This window comes from Oncorhynchus kisutch, linkage group LG22 (assembly GCF_002021735.2).
Source record: "Oncorhynchus kisutch isolate 150728-3 linkage group LG22, Okis_V2, whole genome shotgun sequence".
NCBI lineage: Eukaryota > Metazoa > Chordata > Actinopteri > Salmoniformes > Salmonidae > Oncorhynchus > Oncorhynchus kisutch.
Window position 1 is genome coordinate 21,688,608 of NC_034195.2, and position 12,613 is coordinate 21,701,220.

Genomic DNA, 12,613 nt, shown 5'->3' on the forward strand with positions numbered 1-12,613 from the left:
TCCTAAGAAATAACCAGAAATCATGTAAATGTTAGTTTTGAAAACCCAGCTTGTCCCCAAAAAGTGGTCTCTTAGCGCAACTTACTCCAGGTATGAGGTGAGTTGAGCCGCGCACAGGGTAAGTTAAGCCGCCTACAAATTTCTGTACTGAATGAAATATTACCACCATTCTTTTTAAAACCATGTCTATCTTTATTTCCCAAACACAATTCAACACAACACAGTCACTTTTTTGTATTTGAATCATTTTGAGCATCTTTGAACACAGGGTTAACACCTAACAAACACTTTGTACTTTTTAAAAACACTTTCAACATATGCCAGGCCCTGTTGTTACCTCCTTTCCTAGCGATAATGCCTTCCATTACGCCTGGGAAGAAATCACTTCAATTTGCTCAATTTTCAATTGGCTCAACTTACGCCAAGGCAAACATTTTGACTATTAGCCCACACAGCTACAAGGATGCACTTTCATGCTAGGTTTAGGGCCTCATATTTATGGATAGAACAATCTTAAAACTATCTAATTGATTTAGATACAAGCATCATGAAATCTCTTAACACAATACATGTAATTTTTTAAAAACTTGCTTACAACTTATTCCATGTAGTTTCTTCCTTCACAGACTCCATGAAATGATGACCTCTTTTTAAATATTTGGTCAAATTATACATTTCGTGTACGGTTTCCCAGAAACAAGGGAGGCTTAACTTCACCCCATTCTCCCCTACAGTAGCAACTTTACTATGATCCTGCACTATATGACTCTATCCTGCACTTTTTGACACTCAGTAATCATCCCTCTCTACGTTTCAAAAGTTGATTGTGTCAATACTTCCTGCAGTCACTGTGGAGGCACTGATCCTGAGAAGCTGCTGAAGCACCAACGGAGCCCTGCTCAGGTTAGAATAGAGTTCTGGTAGAAACCCAAATCTGAAGTGTATGCGTCTTCAGGGAGTGTGTGTGTGTGTTGTTTCAGGTGGTGCTGAGGGATCATATGCAGCAATGTAGTGCATTGATCCCCAAGAGTGTCAAAACCAACCAAATTCTGAAAAATACTAAGGTGAACTTTCTCTAACCCAATATAGATTATATTTCCTTATTTGACCTACATATGGCTCTTGCTGAATCATACTATGAGTTCATATCAAGTTCAGTTTGAGCAATATGACTGATTAAATTAGGAATCAGTCTTTGTGCTATAGTTTGATCAATGTCAGGTCAATGTCTTGGTAGATCAATATTGTTATTAACTAAACTTTCACACACACTACTAACTCCCTACATAAATCTATGGAGATTTATTAATTCTGACAATCATTGAAAAAGGGTGCAGTGAGAAGTCAAATGGGAAGTGTGTTGTCTGCAGATCTTTGACTTCTGAGGAGGACACTGAAAGGACTGGATTGAGGCTAGAAGTCCTGTATCAGACACGTGAGACAGGGTTCACCCTTCCCTATACTGAATGCTCTTCTACACATCAATAATTCCATGTAGAGAACAACTTCTCCTACCCTGACAAAATGCTATGTTTCAGTTCTTCAGATTGGATGATACTTCAATGACAGTCCCTGAGGATCAGCCATTTGAGACAAGAGACAGAAGTCACTTGGGGATAAGATAACTGCTTCTCAACCTGATGTTAACAAGGCCAGACTACTACCCAGCTCCTCATCAACATCAGCAGCATACACCTGCAAATGGTCGTCTACCAGTGTTAATTGTTTCCCTGTAAGGTGACACTTTGATGATAAATGAAAACGTAGCACTTAAGGTAAAGAACAGATGTTGCGGTTGTTTTTTTGCTGGCTTGATTTGAATAAGTGTCTCAACACTGCCCTTTCTGCCTGATTCTGATGGAACTCCGTAGTTCTTAATTCATAACTCAAACAAAACGTTTAGGTTAGAACACATTGATTATGCTTTAATTGTAATACTAAGCAAATCAAAGACATTTTTCACACAATCCCCAGTGTTAGGCTTGTTGGAAGCCTTCACAAACCAGCTGATACAGAACCAGTCCTATTGTGTACTTTTGTGCTTTAGAGATGATATTATATGTAATCCACTGACAGTTCCATAGCTCTTTTCACCCCTTCCATTCCCTGCAGTCCTCTGTATCCTCTTTAGTTGGGTTGGGTGGGGTGATGCCTGCCTTTCCCCTTGTGTCCTGCCCTCTTCCTGTCTGGGCTGCAGGGCTGGGGTCTCACTGAGCACACACAGGCTGAAGCCCCTGCGATGCGTTTTGGCAGGTCTGGTCCCCGCACCCACTGGCCCTTGTCAGGGTCAAACACCTGTGTGGCCTGTGAGAACACCATGCTCTCCCAGCTGTAGCCTCCCAGCACATAGATCTTACCCCCCCAAACCCCACAGCCCGCCTCACTGTTAGGCTGGAGGAGGGGGGCTATACGGGTCCACTGTTCACTCTGGGGGTCAAATGCCTCCACTGCCAGGATGTCAAAACGATCAATGCTCTCCTCGTGGTCATCACTGCCCCCGACTGCATAGATGAGGTGGTGAAGTGACGTCATGCAGTGCCACCCCCGTGCCGATGACATGGCCTGGCGCTCCACCCAGATGTCTCCTCCTCGGGGGTCGTAGCTCAACACGTCTCGCCGGTACGGCCCAATCTGGTAGTCATGGCCACCTGAGATATAGACCACTCCTTTATCAGATGTGCCTGCATGGCCATAGGTGAACCTGCAGAGACATGGAGAAGAGAGGAACAGGTGAGAGAAAGGGCTTTGATGTGAGCTGTGCCAGTCTGCCAGCTAAGAAGGCATAATAGTTATTGTAGGTCTATTGGGAACAGTGACATAACATTGAGCTGTCCCTAGAGGTAGAGTGTTGTTCTCATTACTCTGTTGTCTTGCTGCTTAACAGGTGGAATTAATATCAGAGGGACAGGAGTACAGGTAACCCTTTGGGAGATCATTATAGAGGAATAGTGTTAGTTCGCACCTGGGCAGTCCTGCTACGTATGTCCAGCAGTCGTCTGCAGGGCTGTACACCTCCACTGACGACAGAGCCCCATTATCATTACGCCCTCCCACAGCGATCAGACACTCCCCAACGGCTCCCAGGTAGAAATCCACACGCCGCTGATTCATTGGGGCACTCTAGAGTAAAGATGACACATAATTGGAGACATTTTCGAAATGTTAGGTTGGGTTGCAGCAGAGGTGGGATAACTATAGTTTTAACTATGCTTTGGAGGTGACTACAACTATTATAATACAGTGTAGCGGTATTTATTAGAGAGGGGTAAAGAAAGATTTTGTTTGGGCCAGGCAGGTATTAACCATGCCGAAAGGAAAAGAGTAGAATAGAGAGAGTACCACTACCAGACCCACACACATCAGCAGAAGAGACTGCCTAGAGTGTAGCCTGTTTACCAGATAGCCAGTGGAGAGAAAAGAGAACACACCATATAAAACCCACATCACAGCACAGGGGTAACCGCAACAAGAATACCTTATACAATAATACTAATAATGGCAGAGCAATTCAAAAGCAACTTCATACGAGAACGAACCCAGTCATCAACAGAGGATTTGCAATAATCTGTATTATTTTCTAGTGGATGAGTGCAGAGGGTATGAATGTGGGGGGTGTTCATCGACACAACAAAGGCCTTAAAAATGTCCAGTCTTCTAGGCCACATGTCATTAGTACACCTCACCTCAATACAGTTCACATAACAATACACAACTTGCAAGCAACCTCCCTTTTAACTAAAATGCCCATCCAAATACTTCTGGCAGGGCAATAATAGTCCAGCTCTAATGAACTTCAATGGGAAGTGCATTTGAAAAATAGAGAGTCTGTTGCAGGGTAAAGCACTGGAACGAGAGGGAAGAGAAAGAGAGAGAGAGAAAAAGAGAAATCTTAGCTGTGGTCTTCAGGCCTGCGTGTGTACTGTCTGACTGTCCGATGGTTTGTATGTTAAAGCTTCGCAACAATGTTGCTACTAATCCATGCGATCCATAACAGGCGCGGTCCCAAACAAAAACAACCACCATCTAAAGTGATCACACCGATGATTGAGTTCAATACTTTATAAACTACAAACGCTGAAAACAAAACTTCTACAGCACACACAATCAAACTGTCGCGCCACCCAAGAGCCCCTCCCCAAAGAGCTGAATGAGCTCTCTTTATTTCCTCCTTCCTTTACTGCTCATGCGCTCTTAAAGTGGCAATGCACGGTGAAATTACTACTTTTTAAAACTATTTGAATACAGATCTCAGGAAGTGACTATTTTTCAGAAACTATTGGATTGGCTGCCTTCAACTAATAGCAGGGTTGTATCTAGAACTGCATGTGGAAGATAAAAATAGAAAGAATAAAACACAAATCTCCTATACTATTCCAATCTGACAGGCATGTATTGTTTAGATCAAATGTGACTATCTGAACATTCTGTAAATGTCATTTATCTTGAATGTCCATTGCCTCAGATGTACATAATCAAACAAAATGCAACTATATATTGTACAGATACAAAATAAATACGTTGTGATGTTCAACTACTGTATGAGTCTTTCAACATGCCACTGAAAAGGTGGACAACTGCAATTCATGTTATAATACAGCAGAGAAATTCAAATCCGTAGGCAAACATTGCAAATGGCAAGTTGGATGCTTAGCAAAAACAACTTCGAAACTCTGTCCATCTGAGGGGAAGTGTTCTTGTCTCAAACACACTACAGTCGTGGTCAAAAGTTGAGAATGACACATATATTAATTTCCACAAGGTTTGCTGCTTCAGTGTCTTTAGATATTTTTGTCAGATGTTACTATGGAATACTGAAGTATAATTACAAGCATTTCATAAGTGTCAAAGGCTTTTATTGACAATTAAATGAAGGTGATGCAAAGAGTCAATATTTGCAGTGTTGACCCTTCTTTTTCAAGACCTCTGCAATCCGCCCTGGCATGCTGTCTTCTGGGCCTCATCCTTCTGGGCCTCATCCTGACTGATGGCAGCCCATTCTTGCATAATCAATGCTTGGAGTTTGTCAGAATTTGTGGGTTTTTGTTTGTCCACCCGCCTCTTGAGGATTGACCACAGATTCTGAATGGGATTAAGGTCTGGAGAGTTTCCTGGCCATGGACCCAAAATATCGATGTTTTGTTCCCCGAGCCACTTAGTTATCACTTTTTCCTTATGGCAAGGTGCTCCATCATGCTGGAAAAGGCATTGTTCATCACCAAACTGTTCCTGGATGGTTGGAAGAAGTAGCTCCCGGAGGATGTGTTGGTACCATTCTTTATTCATGGCTGCGTTCTTAGGCAAATTTGTGAGTGAGCCCACTCCCTTGGCTGAGAAGCAACCCCACACATGAATGGTCTTAGGATGCTTTACTGTTGGCATGACACAGGTCTGATGGTAGCGCTCACCTTGTCTTCTTAAGACAAGCTTTTTTTGGATGCCCCAAACAATCGGAAAGGGGGTTCATCAGAGAAAATGACTTTACCCCAGTCCTCAGCAGTCCAATCTCTGTACCTTTTGCAGAATATCAGTCTGTCCCTGATGTTTTTCCTGGAGAGAAGTGGCTTCTTTGCTGTCCTTCTTGACACCAGGCCATCCTCCAAAAGTTTTCGCCTCACTGTGCGTGCAGATTAGCGGGCGACCGATTAATCGGAATGGCCAATTAATTGGGGCCGATTTCAAGTTTTCATAACAATCGGAAATCGGTATTTTGGGCGCCCTTTAAATGTTTATTTATTTATCTTTATTTAACTAAGCAAGTCAGTTAAAGAACACATTCTTATTTTCAATGATGGCCTAGGAATGGTGGGTTAACTGCCTCGTTCAGGGGCAGAACGACAGATTTGCACCGTGTCAGCTCGCAACCTTACAGTTAACTAGTCCAACGCAATAACGACAAGGATGTTACGCGAATGCAGTAAGCCAAGGTAAGTTGCAAGCTAGAATTAAACTTATCTTACAAAAAACAATCAATCATAATCACTAGTTAACTACACATGGTTGATGATATTACTAGATATTATCTAGCGTGTCCTGCGTTACATATAATCTGACTGAGCATACAAGCATACAAGTATCTAAGTATCTGACTGAGCGGTGGTAGGCAGAAGCAGGCGCGTAAACATTCATTCAAACAGCACTTTCGTGCATTTTGCCAGCAGCTCTTCATTGTGCGTCAAGCATTGCGCTGTTTATGACTTCAAGCCTATCAACTCCTGAGATGAGGCTGGTGTAACCGAAGTGAAATGGCTCGCTAGTTAGTGCGCATTAATAGCGTTTCAAACGTCACTCGCTCTGAGCCTTCTAGTAGTTATTCCCCTTGCTCTGCATGGGTAACGCTGCTTCGAGGGAGGCTGTTGTCCTGGTGTTGCTGGTTCGAGCCCAGGGAGGAGTGAGGAGAGGGAAGGAAGCTATACTGTTACACTGGCAATACTAAAGTTCCTATAAGAACATCCGAAAGTCAAAGGTATATGAAATCCAAATGGTATAGAGAGAAATAGTCCTGTAAATACTAAATTAACTACAACCTAAAACCTCTTACCTTGGAATATTGAAGTATTATATTAAGTTAAAATAAGTGTTCATTCAGTATTGTTGTAATTGTCATTATGACAAATAAAATAAAAAAAATGGTCAGATTAAATCGGTAGCGGCTTTTTTGGTCCTCCAATAATCGGTATCGGCTTTTTTGGTCCTCCAATAATCGGTATCGGTGTCGAAAAATCATAAATCGGTCGACCTCTAGTGCAGATGCACTCACACCTGCCTGCTGTCATTCCTGAGCAAGCTCTGTACTGGTGGTGCCCCGATCCCGCAGCTGAATCAACTTTAGGAGACGGTCCTGGCGCTTGCTGGACTTGTCTGTACAAACAATCGTACACAAGCATAAACACCATGGGACCCTGCAGCCGTCATACCGCTCAGGAAGGAGACACATTCTGTCTCCTAGAGATGAATGTACTTTGGTGCGAAAAGTGCAAATCAATCCCAGAACAACAGCAGATGACCTTGTGAAGATGCTGGAGGAAACAGGTAAAAAAGTATCTATATCCACAGTAAAACGAGTCCTATAAATTCGACATAACCTGAGGCCGCTCAGCAAGGAAGAAGCCACTGCTCCAAAACCACCATAAAAAAGCCAGACTACGTTTTTTGGAGAAATGTCCTCTGGTCTGATGACACAAAAATATAACTTTTTGGCCATAATGACCATTGATATGTTTGGAGGAAAAAGGGGGAGTCTTGCAAGCCAAAGAACTACATCCCAACCGTGAAGCACGGGGGTGGCAGCATCATGTTGTGGGGGTGCTTTGCTGCAGGAGGGACTGGTGAACTTCACAAAATAGATGGCATCCTGAGGGAGGAAAATTATGTGGATATATTGAAGCAACATCTCAAGACATCCATCAGGAAGTTAAAGCTTGGTCGCAAATGGGTCTTCCAAATGGACAATGACCCCAAGCTTACTTCCAAAGTTGTAGCAAAATGGCTTAAGTACAACAAAGTCAATGTATTGGAGTGGACATAACAAAGCCCTGAACTCTATCGTATAGAAAAATTGTGGACAGAACTGAAAAAGCGAATGCGAGCAAGGAGGCCTACAAACCTGACTCTTACACAAGCTCTGTCAGGAGGAATCGGCCAAAATTCACCCAACTTATTGTGGGAAGCTTGTGGAAGGCTACCCGATACGTTTGACCCAACTTAAACAATGTAAAGGCAATGCTACCAAATACTAATTGAGTGTATATAAACTTCTGACCCACTGGGAATGTGATGAAAGAAATAAAAGCTGAAATAAATCACTCTCTACTATTATTCTGACATTTCACATTCTTAAAATTGAGTGGTGATCCTACCTGACCGAAGACAGGGCATTTCTACTAGAATTAAATGTCCGGAATTGTGAAAAACTGAGTTTAAATGTATTTGGCTAAGGTGTATGTAAACTTCCGACTTCAACTGTACAAACTAACATGATTTTCCACCTTCCTTGGCTGTAGTTGATTCAAGACTGCAGTTTTTTGATATTTTGTTTTCTTTTGACACTTAATAGCCATATTTTGTTACCGTTAGCATTTTTAGTAACCCTTAACATTAAACTGTTCTTGTGCAATAAAACTGTAATTACTTTGAGCAATTTCATTAGCATGTTGTTACATAAAACTTTGGTAATTGCATTTTAATTGCATGGCAATGAGCTGAGTTTTTGTAACTACTGTACACAAGTGGAATAGTCACTGTTCCTTATGCTTCATATGTAATAACTCATTATGCAATTATAAAGCAATTTACAAAGTCCAATGTAACAATGTTGCTATTGTAATAAAAGTTATTACACATGTATAACTTGATGTAAAGTGTTAATCTATTACCTTATCACTCAATTAAAATAAATAATATTTGCTAGTCATTTGCTAGTAATATTTGCTAGTCATTTTGTAAGCTGCAAAAGGGGTCTACTTTAATGTTGAGGTGACTGATTCCATTGTCTACTTTAATGTTGAGGTGATTCCATGTATTATAGGTTATATTAAGATTCATATCTGAGAGCCCTCCAAACCAAGCGCTAATGATTATATATTTAGACTAATTCAACTAACCGTTGTAGTTTCTGGTTCTTCATAAAATATTTGGCAGCCATCAAATATATGTATTTTCAGTTTTCAAATAACTTGCATATATTCAAATACCTTTAAAAAGTATTTGTTTTTCTGAGACCTGTATTTAAATAGCAAAGAAAATAGTTGTCTTTTAGTTGAAAAATAAATAATACTATATTCGACACACACACAATTCACACAGTAGGCCTTCCCCAACAGAAATCAGTCAATTGAAATACATTTATTAGGCCTTAATCTATGCATTTCACATGACTGGATATACAGATATGCTTTTGTTGGTCACAGACACCTTAAAAAAAGGTAAGCGTGTGTATCAGAAAAACAGTCAGTTTCTGGTGTGACCACCATTTGCCTCACACAGTGTGACACATCTCTGTCACATAGAGTTGATCAGGCTGATCATTGTGGCCTGTGGAATGTGGTCCCACTTCTCTTCAATGGCTCTGCGAAGTTGCTGGATATTGGTGATGACTAGAACATGCTGTCATACACGTCGAGTCAGAGCATCCCAAACATGCTCAATGGGTGACATGTCTGGTGAGTATGCAGGCCATGGTAGAACTGGGCCATTTTCAGCTTCCAGGAATTGTGTACAGATCCTTGCGACATGGGGCCATGCATTAGAATGCTGAAACATGAGGTCATGGCGGTGGATGAATTAAAAAACTATGGGCCTCAGGATATTGTCACGGTATCTCTGTGCATTCAAATTGCCATCGATAAAATGCAATTGTGTTAGTAGCTTATGCTTGCCCGTACCATAACCCCACTGTCACAAATGGACACTCTGTTCACAACATTGACATCAGCAAACCGCTCGCCCACACGTTGCCTGCTATCTGCCCGGTACAGTTGAAACCGGGATTAAACCGTGAAGATCACATTTCTCCAGCGTGCCAGTGGCCATTGAAGGTGAGCAGTTGCCCACTGAAGTCGGTTATGACGCCAAACTGAAGTCAGGTCAAGACCCTGGTGTGGACAACGAGCACGCAGATGAGCTTCCCTGAGACGGTTTCTGACAGTTTTTGCAGAATTCCTTCGGTTGTGCAAACCCACAGTTTCATTAACTGTCCGGGTGGCTGATCTCAGACGATCCTGCAGGTGAAGAAGCCATATGTGGAGGTCCTGGGCTGGCGTGGTTACACATGGTCTGCGGTTCTCTAAAATGACGGAGGCGGCTTATGGTAGAGAAATTAACATCACATTATTTGGCAACAGCTCTGCTGGACATTCAGCATGCCAATTGCACGCTCCTTTAAAAAACTTGAGACATCTGTGGCATTGTGTTGTGCAACAAAACTTGACATTTTAGTGGCCTTTAATTATCCCCAGCACAAGGTGCACCTGTGTAATGATCAAACTATTTAATTAGGTTCTTGATAAACCACACCTATCAGGTGGATGGATTATCTTGACAAAGGGGAAATGCTCACTAACAGGGTTGTACATATATTTTTTTAAATAAGCTTTTTGCGCATATATAACATTTCTGGGATCTTTTATTTCAGCTCATGAACCATGGGACCAACACTTTACAAGTTGCGTTTATATTTTTGTTCAGTGTACATGCAAGAACGAGCCAATAGGATCTCACCAACTCGTGCTTGGCTCTGCCCACCTCCTTGCTTGTTCTGCCCACTATGGTTAATTTGCTCTGATTGGAAACAATGCAGATAAGATATTTTAGTTAGTTACCAGTATCTTTGGCTTTACCTTGATCCACTGGTTGTCGCGGGGGTTGTAGCGGTACAGCAGGTTGCTGGCAGCATCACCTCCATTATCTCGTGATGAGCTGCCTCCAGCTGTGAAGATGAACCCCCCCAGTACAGCGACACAGTGGTGGCTCCTCTGTGCCGGGATCTGGGTCTCTACCATCCATTCACCAGAGTCTCCATCCAGCCAGCTAACATCTGCAGTCAGCTCCTCCCCGCGCTCCGACACTTCCCCACCCACCAGTAGGAGGCGCTCCTCCCCTCCTCGCAGCATGGTGCGGCCTGTCTGCAGCCCGGGCTGGGCGCTGGTCCTGTTGTGGTAGTTCAGAGCCTCCTCCACCAGCACCTCACAGTCAGCCTCCGGGGGCAGCAGGGCCTGTACGGCCGGGAGGACGCGCCCCACCAGATCACTGGCTGGCATTAGGGGGAAGCGTATGTGGGAGAGCAGCTGGCGGGCGTGGGCAGGGCGGTCAGGCATGTGGCTCAGCCACTGGAGAGCAGCCTGGAGCAGAGCCTGCTCATTCTCATGCTGGACCTGCCCGCTGGCCAGGTAGGAGCTGAGCTTGGGCAGCCGGACATCCCTCAGGAAGCCTGGTGTGAAGGAAAGGGTCGCAAAGCGTTCCAGGATGAAGTGGTCAATGTAGGTGTCTAGTCTCTCCAGGCTGTAGAGCAGAGCCAGCTCCTGCAGGTATAGATAGTTCTCCTCACTCACCTCCTTCTCTAGGTACTGGCAGCAGAAGTCCACTGCCCTCCACACCTGCAGCAGGTGGGCTGTCTCCAGAACATAGTCAATGTTCCCTCCATCCAGAGGCAGCTCCCCACTGTAGAGGAAGTCCACCACAGCCTTAAGGCCGATGTAGGAAGCCCCCACCAGCTCCACCTCTGCCTGACGCTCCTCCCTCATGCCCAGGGTGAACATGGCCTGGAAGTAAGGGCTGGAAACAGCCAGCAGGGCGCGGTGGGCTGGGATACGCTGCTCATCAGCCACCAGCACCATGTCACACAGCTGGCCGTGCTGACGCTGCTCATTCAGACCCTGCAGGAGGAAGTCAGCTTGCTCAGCCCAACGGTACACCTGAGACACAGAGCAACAGGTAATATTACATGAAAAGTTAAACTTACTTAAAGGAAGTTGGTCAGGTAAGACAAAACTAACACCAGCTTGATATGTCACATCATGCAACTAACCTTGGACGACTCAATTATCTGTTGAGGCCGTGAAACACGGCTTTGTCGTCCATTATCCATTGCGTTCTATCAATTCAACACTATCTGAAAGACAGTGAAATTTGATGACGAATCGATATAATTCAGAGAAACCACAAGTGGAGTCACAACTTGGACTACACTAACTTTCGGGTTGTTTGTAAAAAAAAAATTTGACTGACATCATGTTACAAGGTATCACCTCACTTTGACGTGTATGGGGAGGACGCTGGGAGATGTTGACTTCTTGTTACATTGTAGCAGCTATTCAACAACAGCAACTTTGAGATCCAACAGTAGGCTACATGTAGACAAGCAACGATCTACACGAGACGCTTTTATGTTCGACAGCTAAATGTATCGACAAAAAATAAAACAGTGTTTAAATGTAGCACAACATCACCCGTTGTTACAGCTTGCTTGACTCAAAAGCAGTTTTAAAATGTATTATTTAGTCGTTCAGTCGCAGCCATGATCTCATCCAGGAAGTAGCCGTAGACTGTCTGTGAATCCAACCAATCACAGGGCTAGTGCATGGGGCCCACTGATGAAAACGTCAAGCTATTGAACACAGATTTAAAAGGTTAGTTTGCGCGCTGCACTGCTAAAAGTGTTTCTCACCGCAAACAAATCCCTCAGTGCAGAAACGTTTAGTTTATATGCACCACTTTGATGCCTTTTCCAATTTGTCCTTATGAGACAAGTGATTTTATTCTATATATGTTGGGCTCATTAATTCATGGAGGGATGTGGTCATGCGGGTCCATTCTGGGGGTATAGGGTGTAACTCAGGTTCCTGAAAATAGCAGATTTATGAGACAGCCATTGTAAAATGACTGTTTAGCGAGCCTATCACGCACGCGCGCGCGCTCTCTCTCTCTCTGTCCCACGTATAGCTTGAAATAAATTACCTCTATCACTGTGTGTTCTAGGGCTATTATGTTTTTTTATTTTATTATATAATTGTATTAAATTAAATTAAATGTTATTTGTTATTGGAACGTTTAATTTTGGTTGATTGTGTTGCTGCAGGCTATTGTTCTCATGCATCGATTACATTAACAGACCACAAGA

General features: G+C 43.2%; 1 protein-coding gene across 10 annotated transcripts; it reads right to left on the minus strand.

Annotated features, from left to right (window-relative positions):
• Positions 1 to 168: 168 nt before the first annotated feature.
• Positions 169 to 12,333, minus strand: klhl36 (kelch-like family member 36). 10 transcript variants are annotated; one of them, XM_031801017.1, is made up of 5 exons: positions 12,161 to 12,333; positions 11,522 to 11,890; positions 10,317 to 11,408; positions 2,963 to 3,120; positions 169 to 2,701 (listed from the first exon to the last, which is right to left on the minus strand). In XM_031801017.1, the coding sequence occupies exons 2-5, from the start codon at positions 11,579 to 11,581 to the stop codon at positions 2,128 to 2,130; spliced, it is 1,884 nt and encodes a 627-aa protein (XP_031656877.1). In that variant the 5' UTR covers positions 11,582 to 11,890; positions 12,161 to 12,333; the 3' UTR covers positions 169 to 2,127. The 10 variants fall into 10 exon arrangements, with proteins under 10 accessions (XP_031656877.1, XP_020312107.1, XP_031656878.1 ...); XM_020456518.2 differs by having other exon boundaries at positions 10,335 to 11,408; positions 11,522 to 11,605; positions 11,722 to 12,332; XM_031801018.1 differs by lacking the exon at positions 12,161 to 12,333 and having other exon boundaries at positions 11,522 to 11,605; positions 11,747 to 12,149.
• Positions 12,334 to 12,613: the final 280 nt, after the last annotated feature.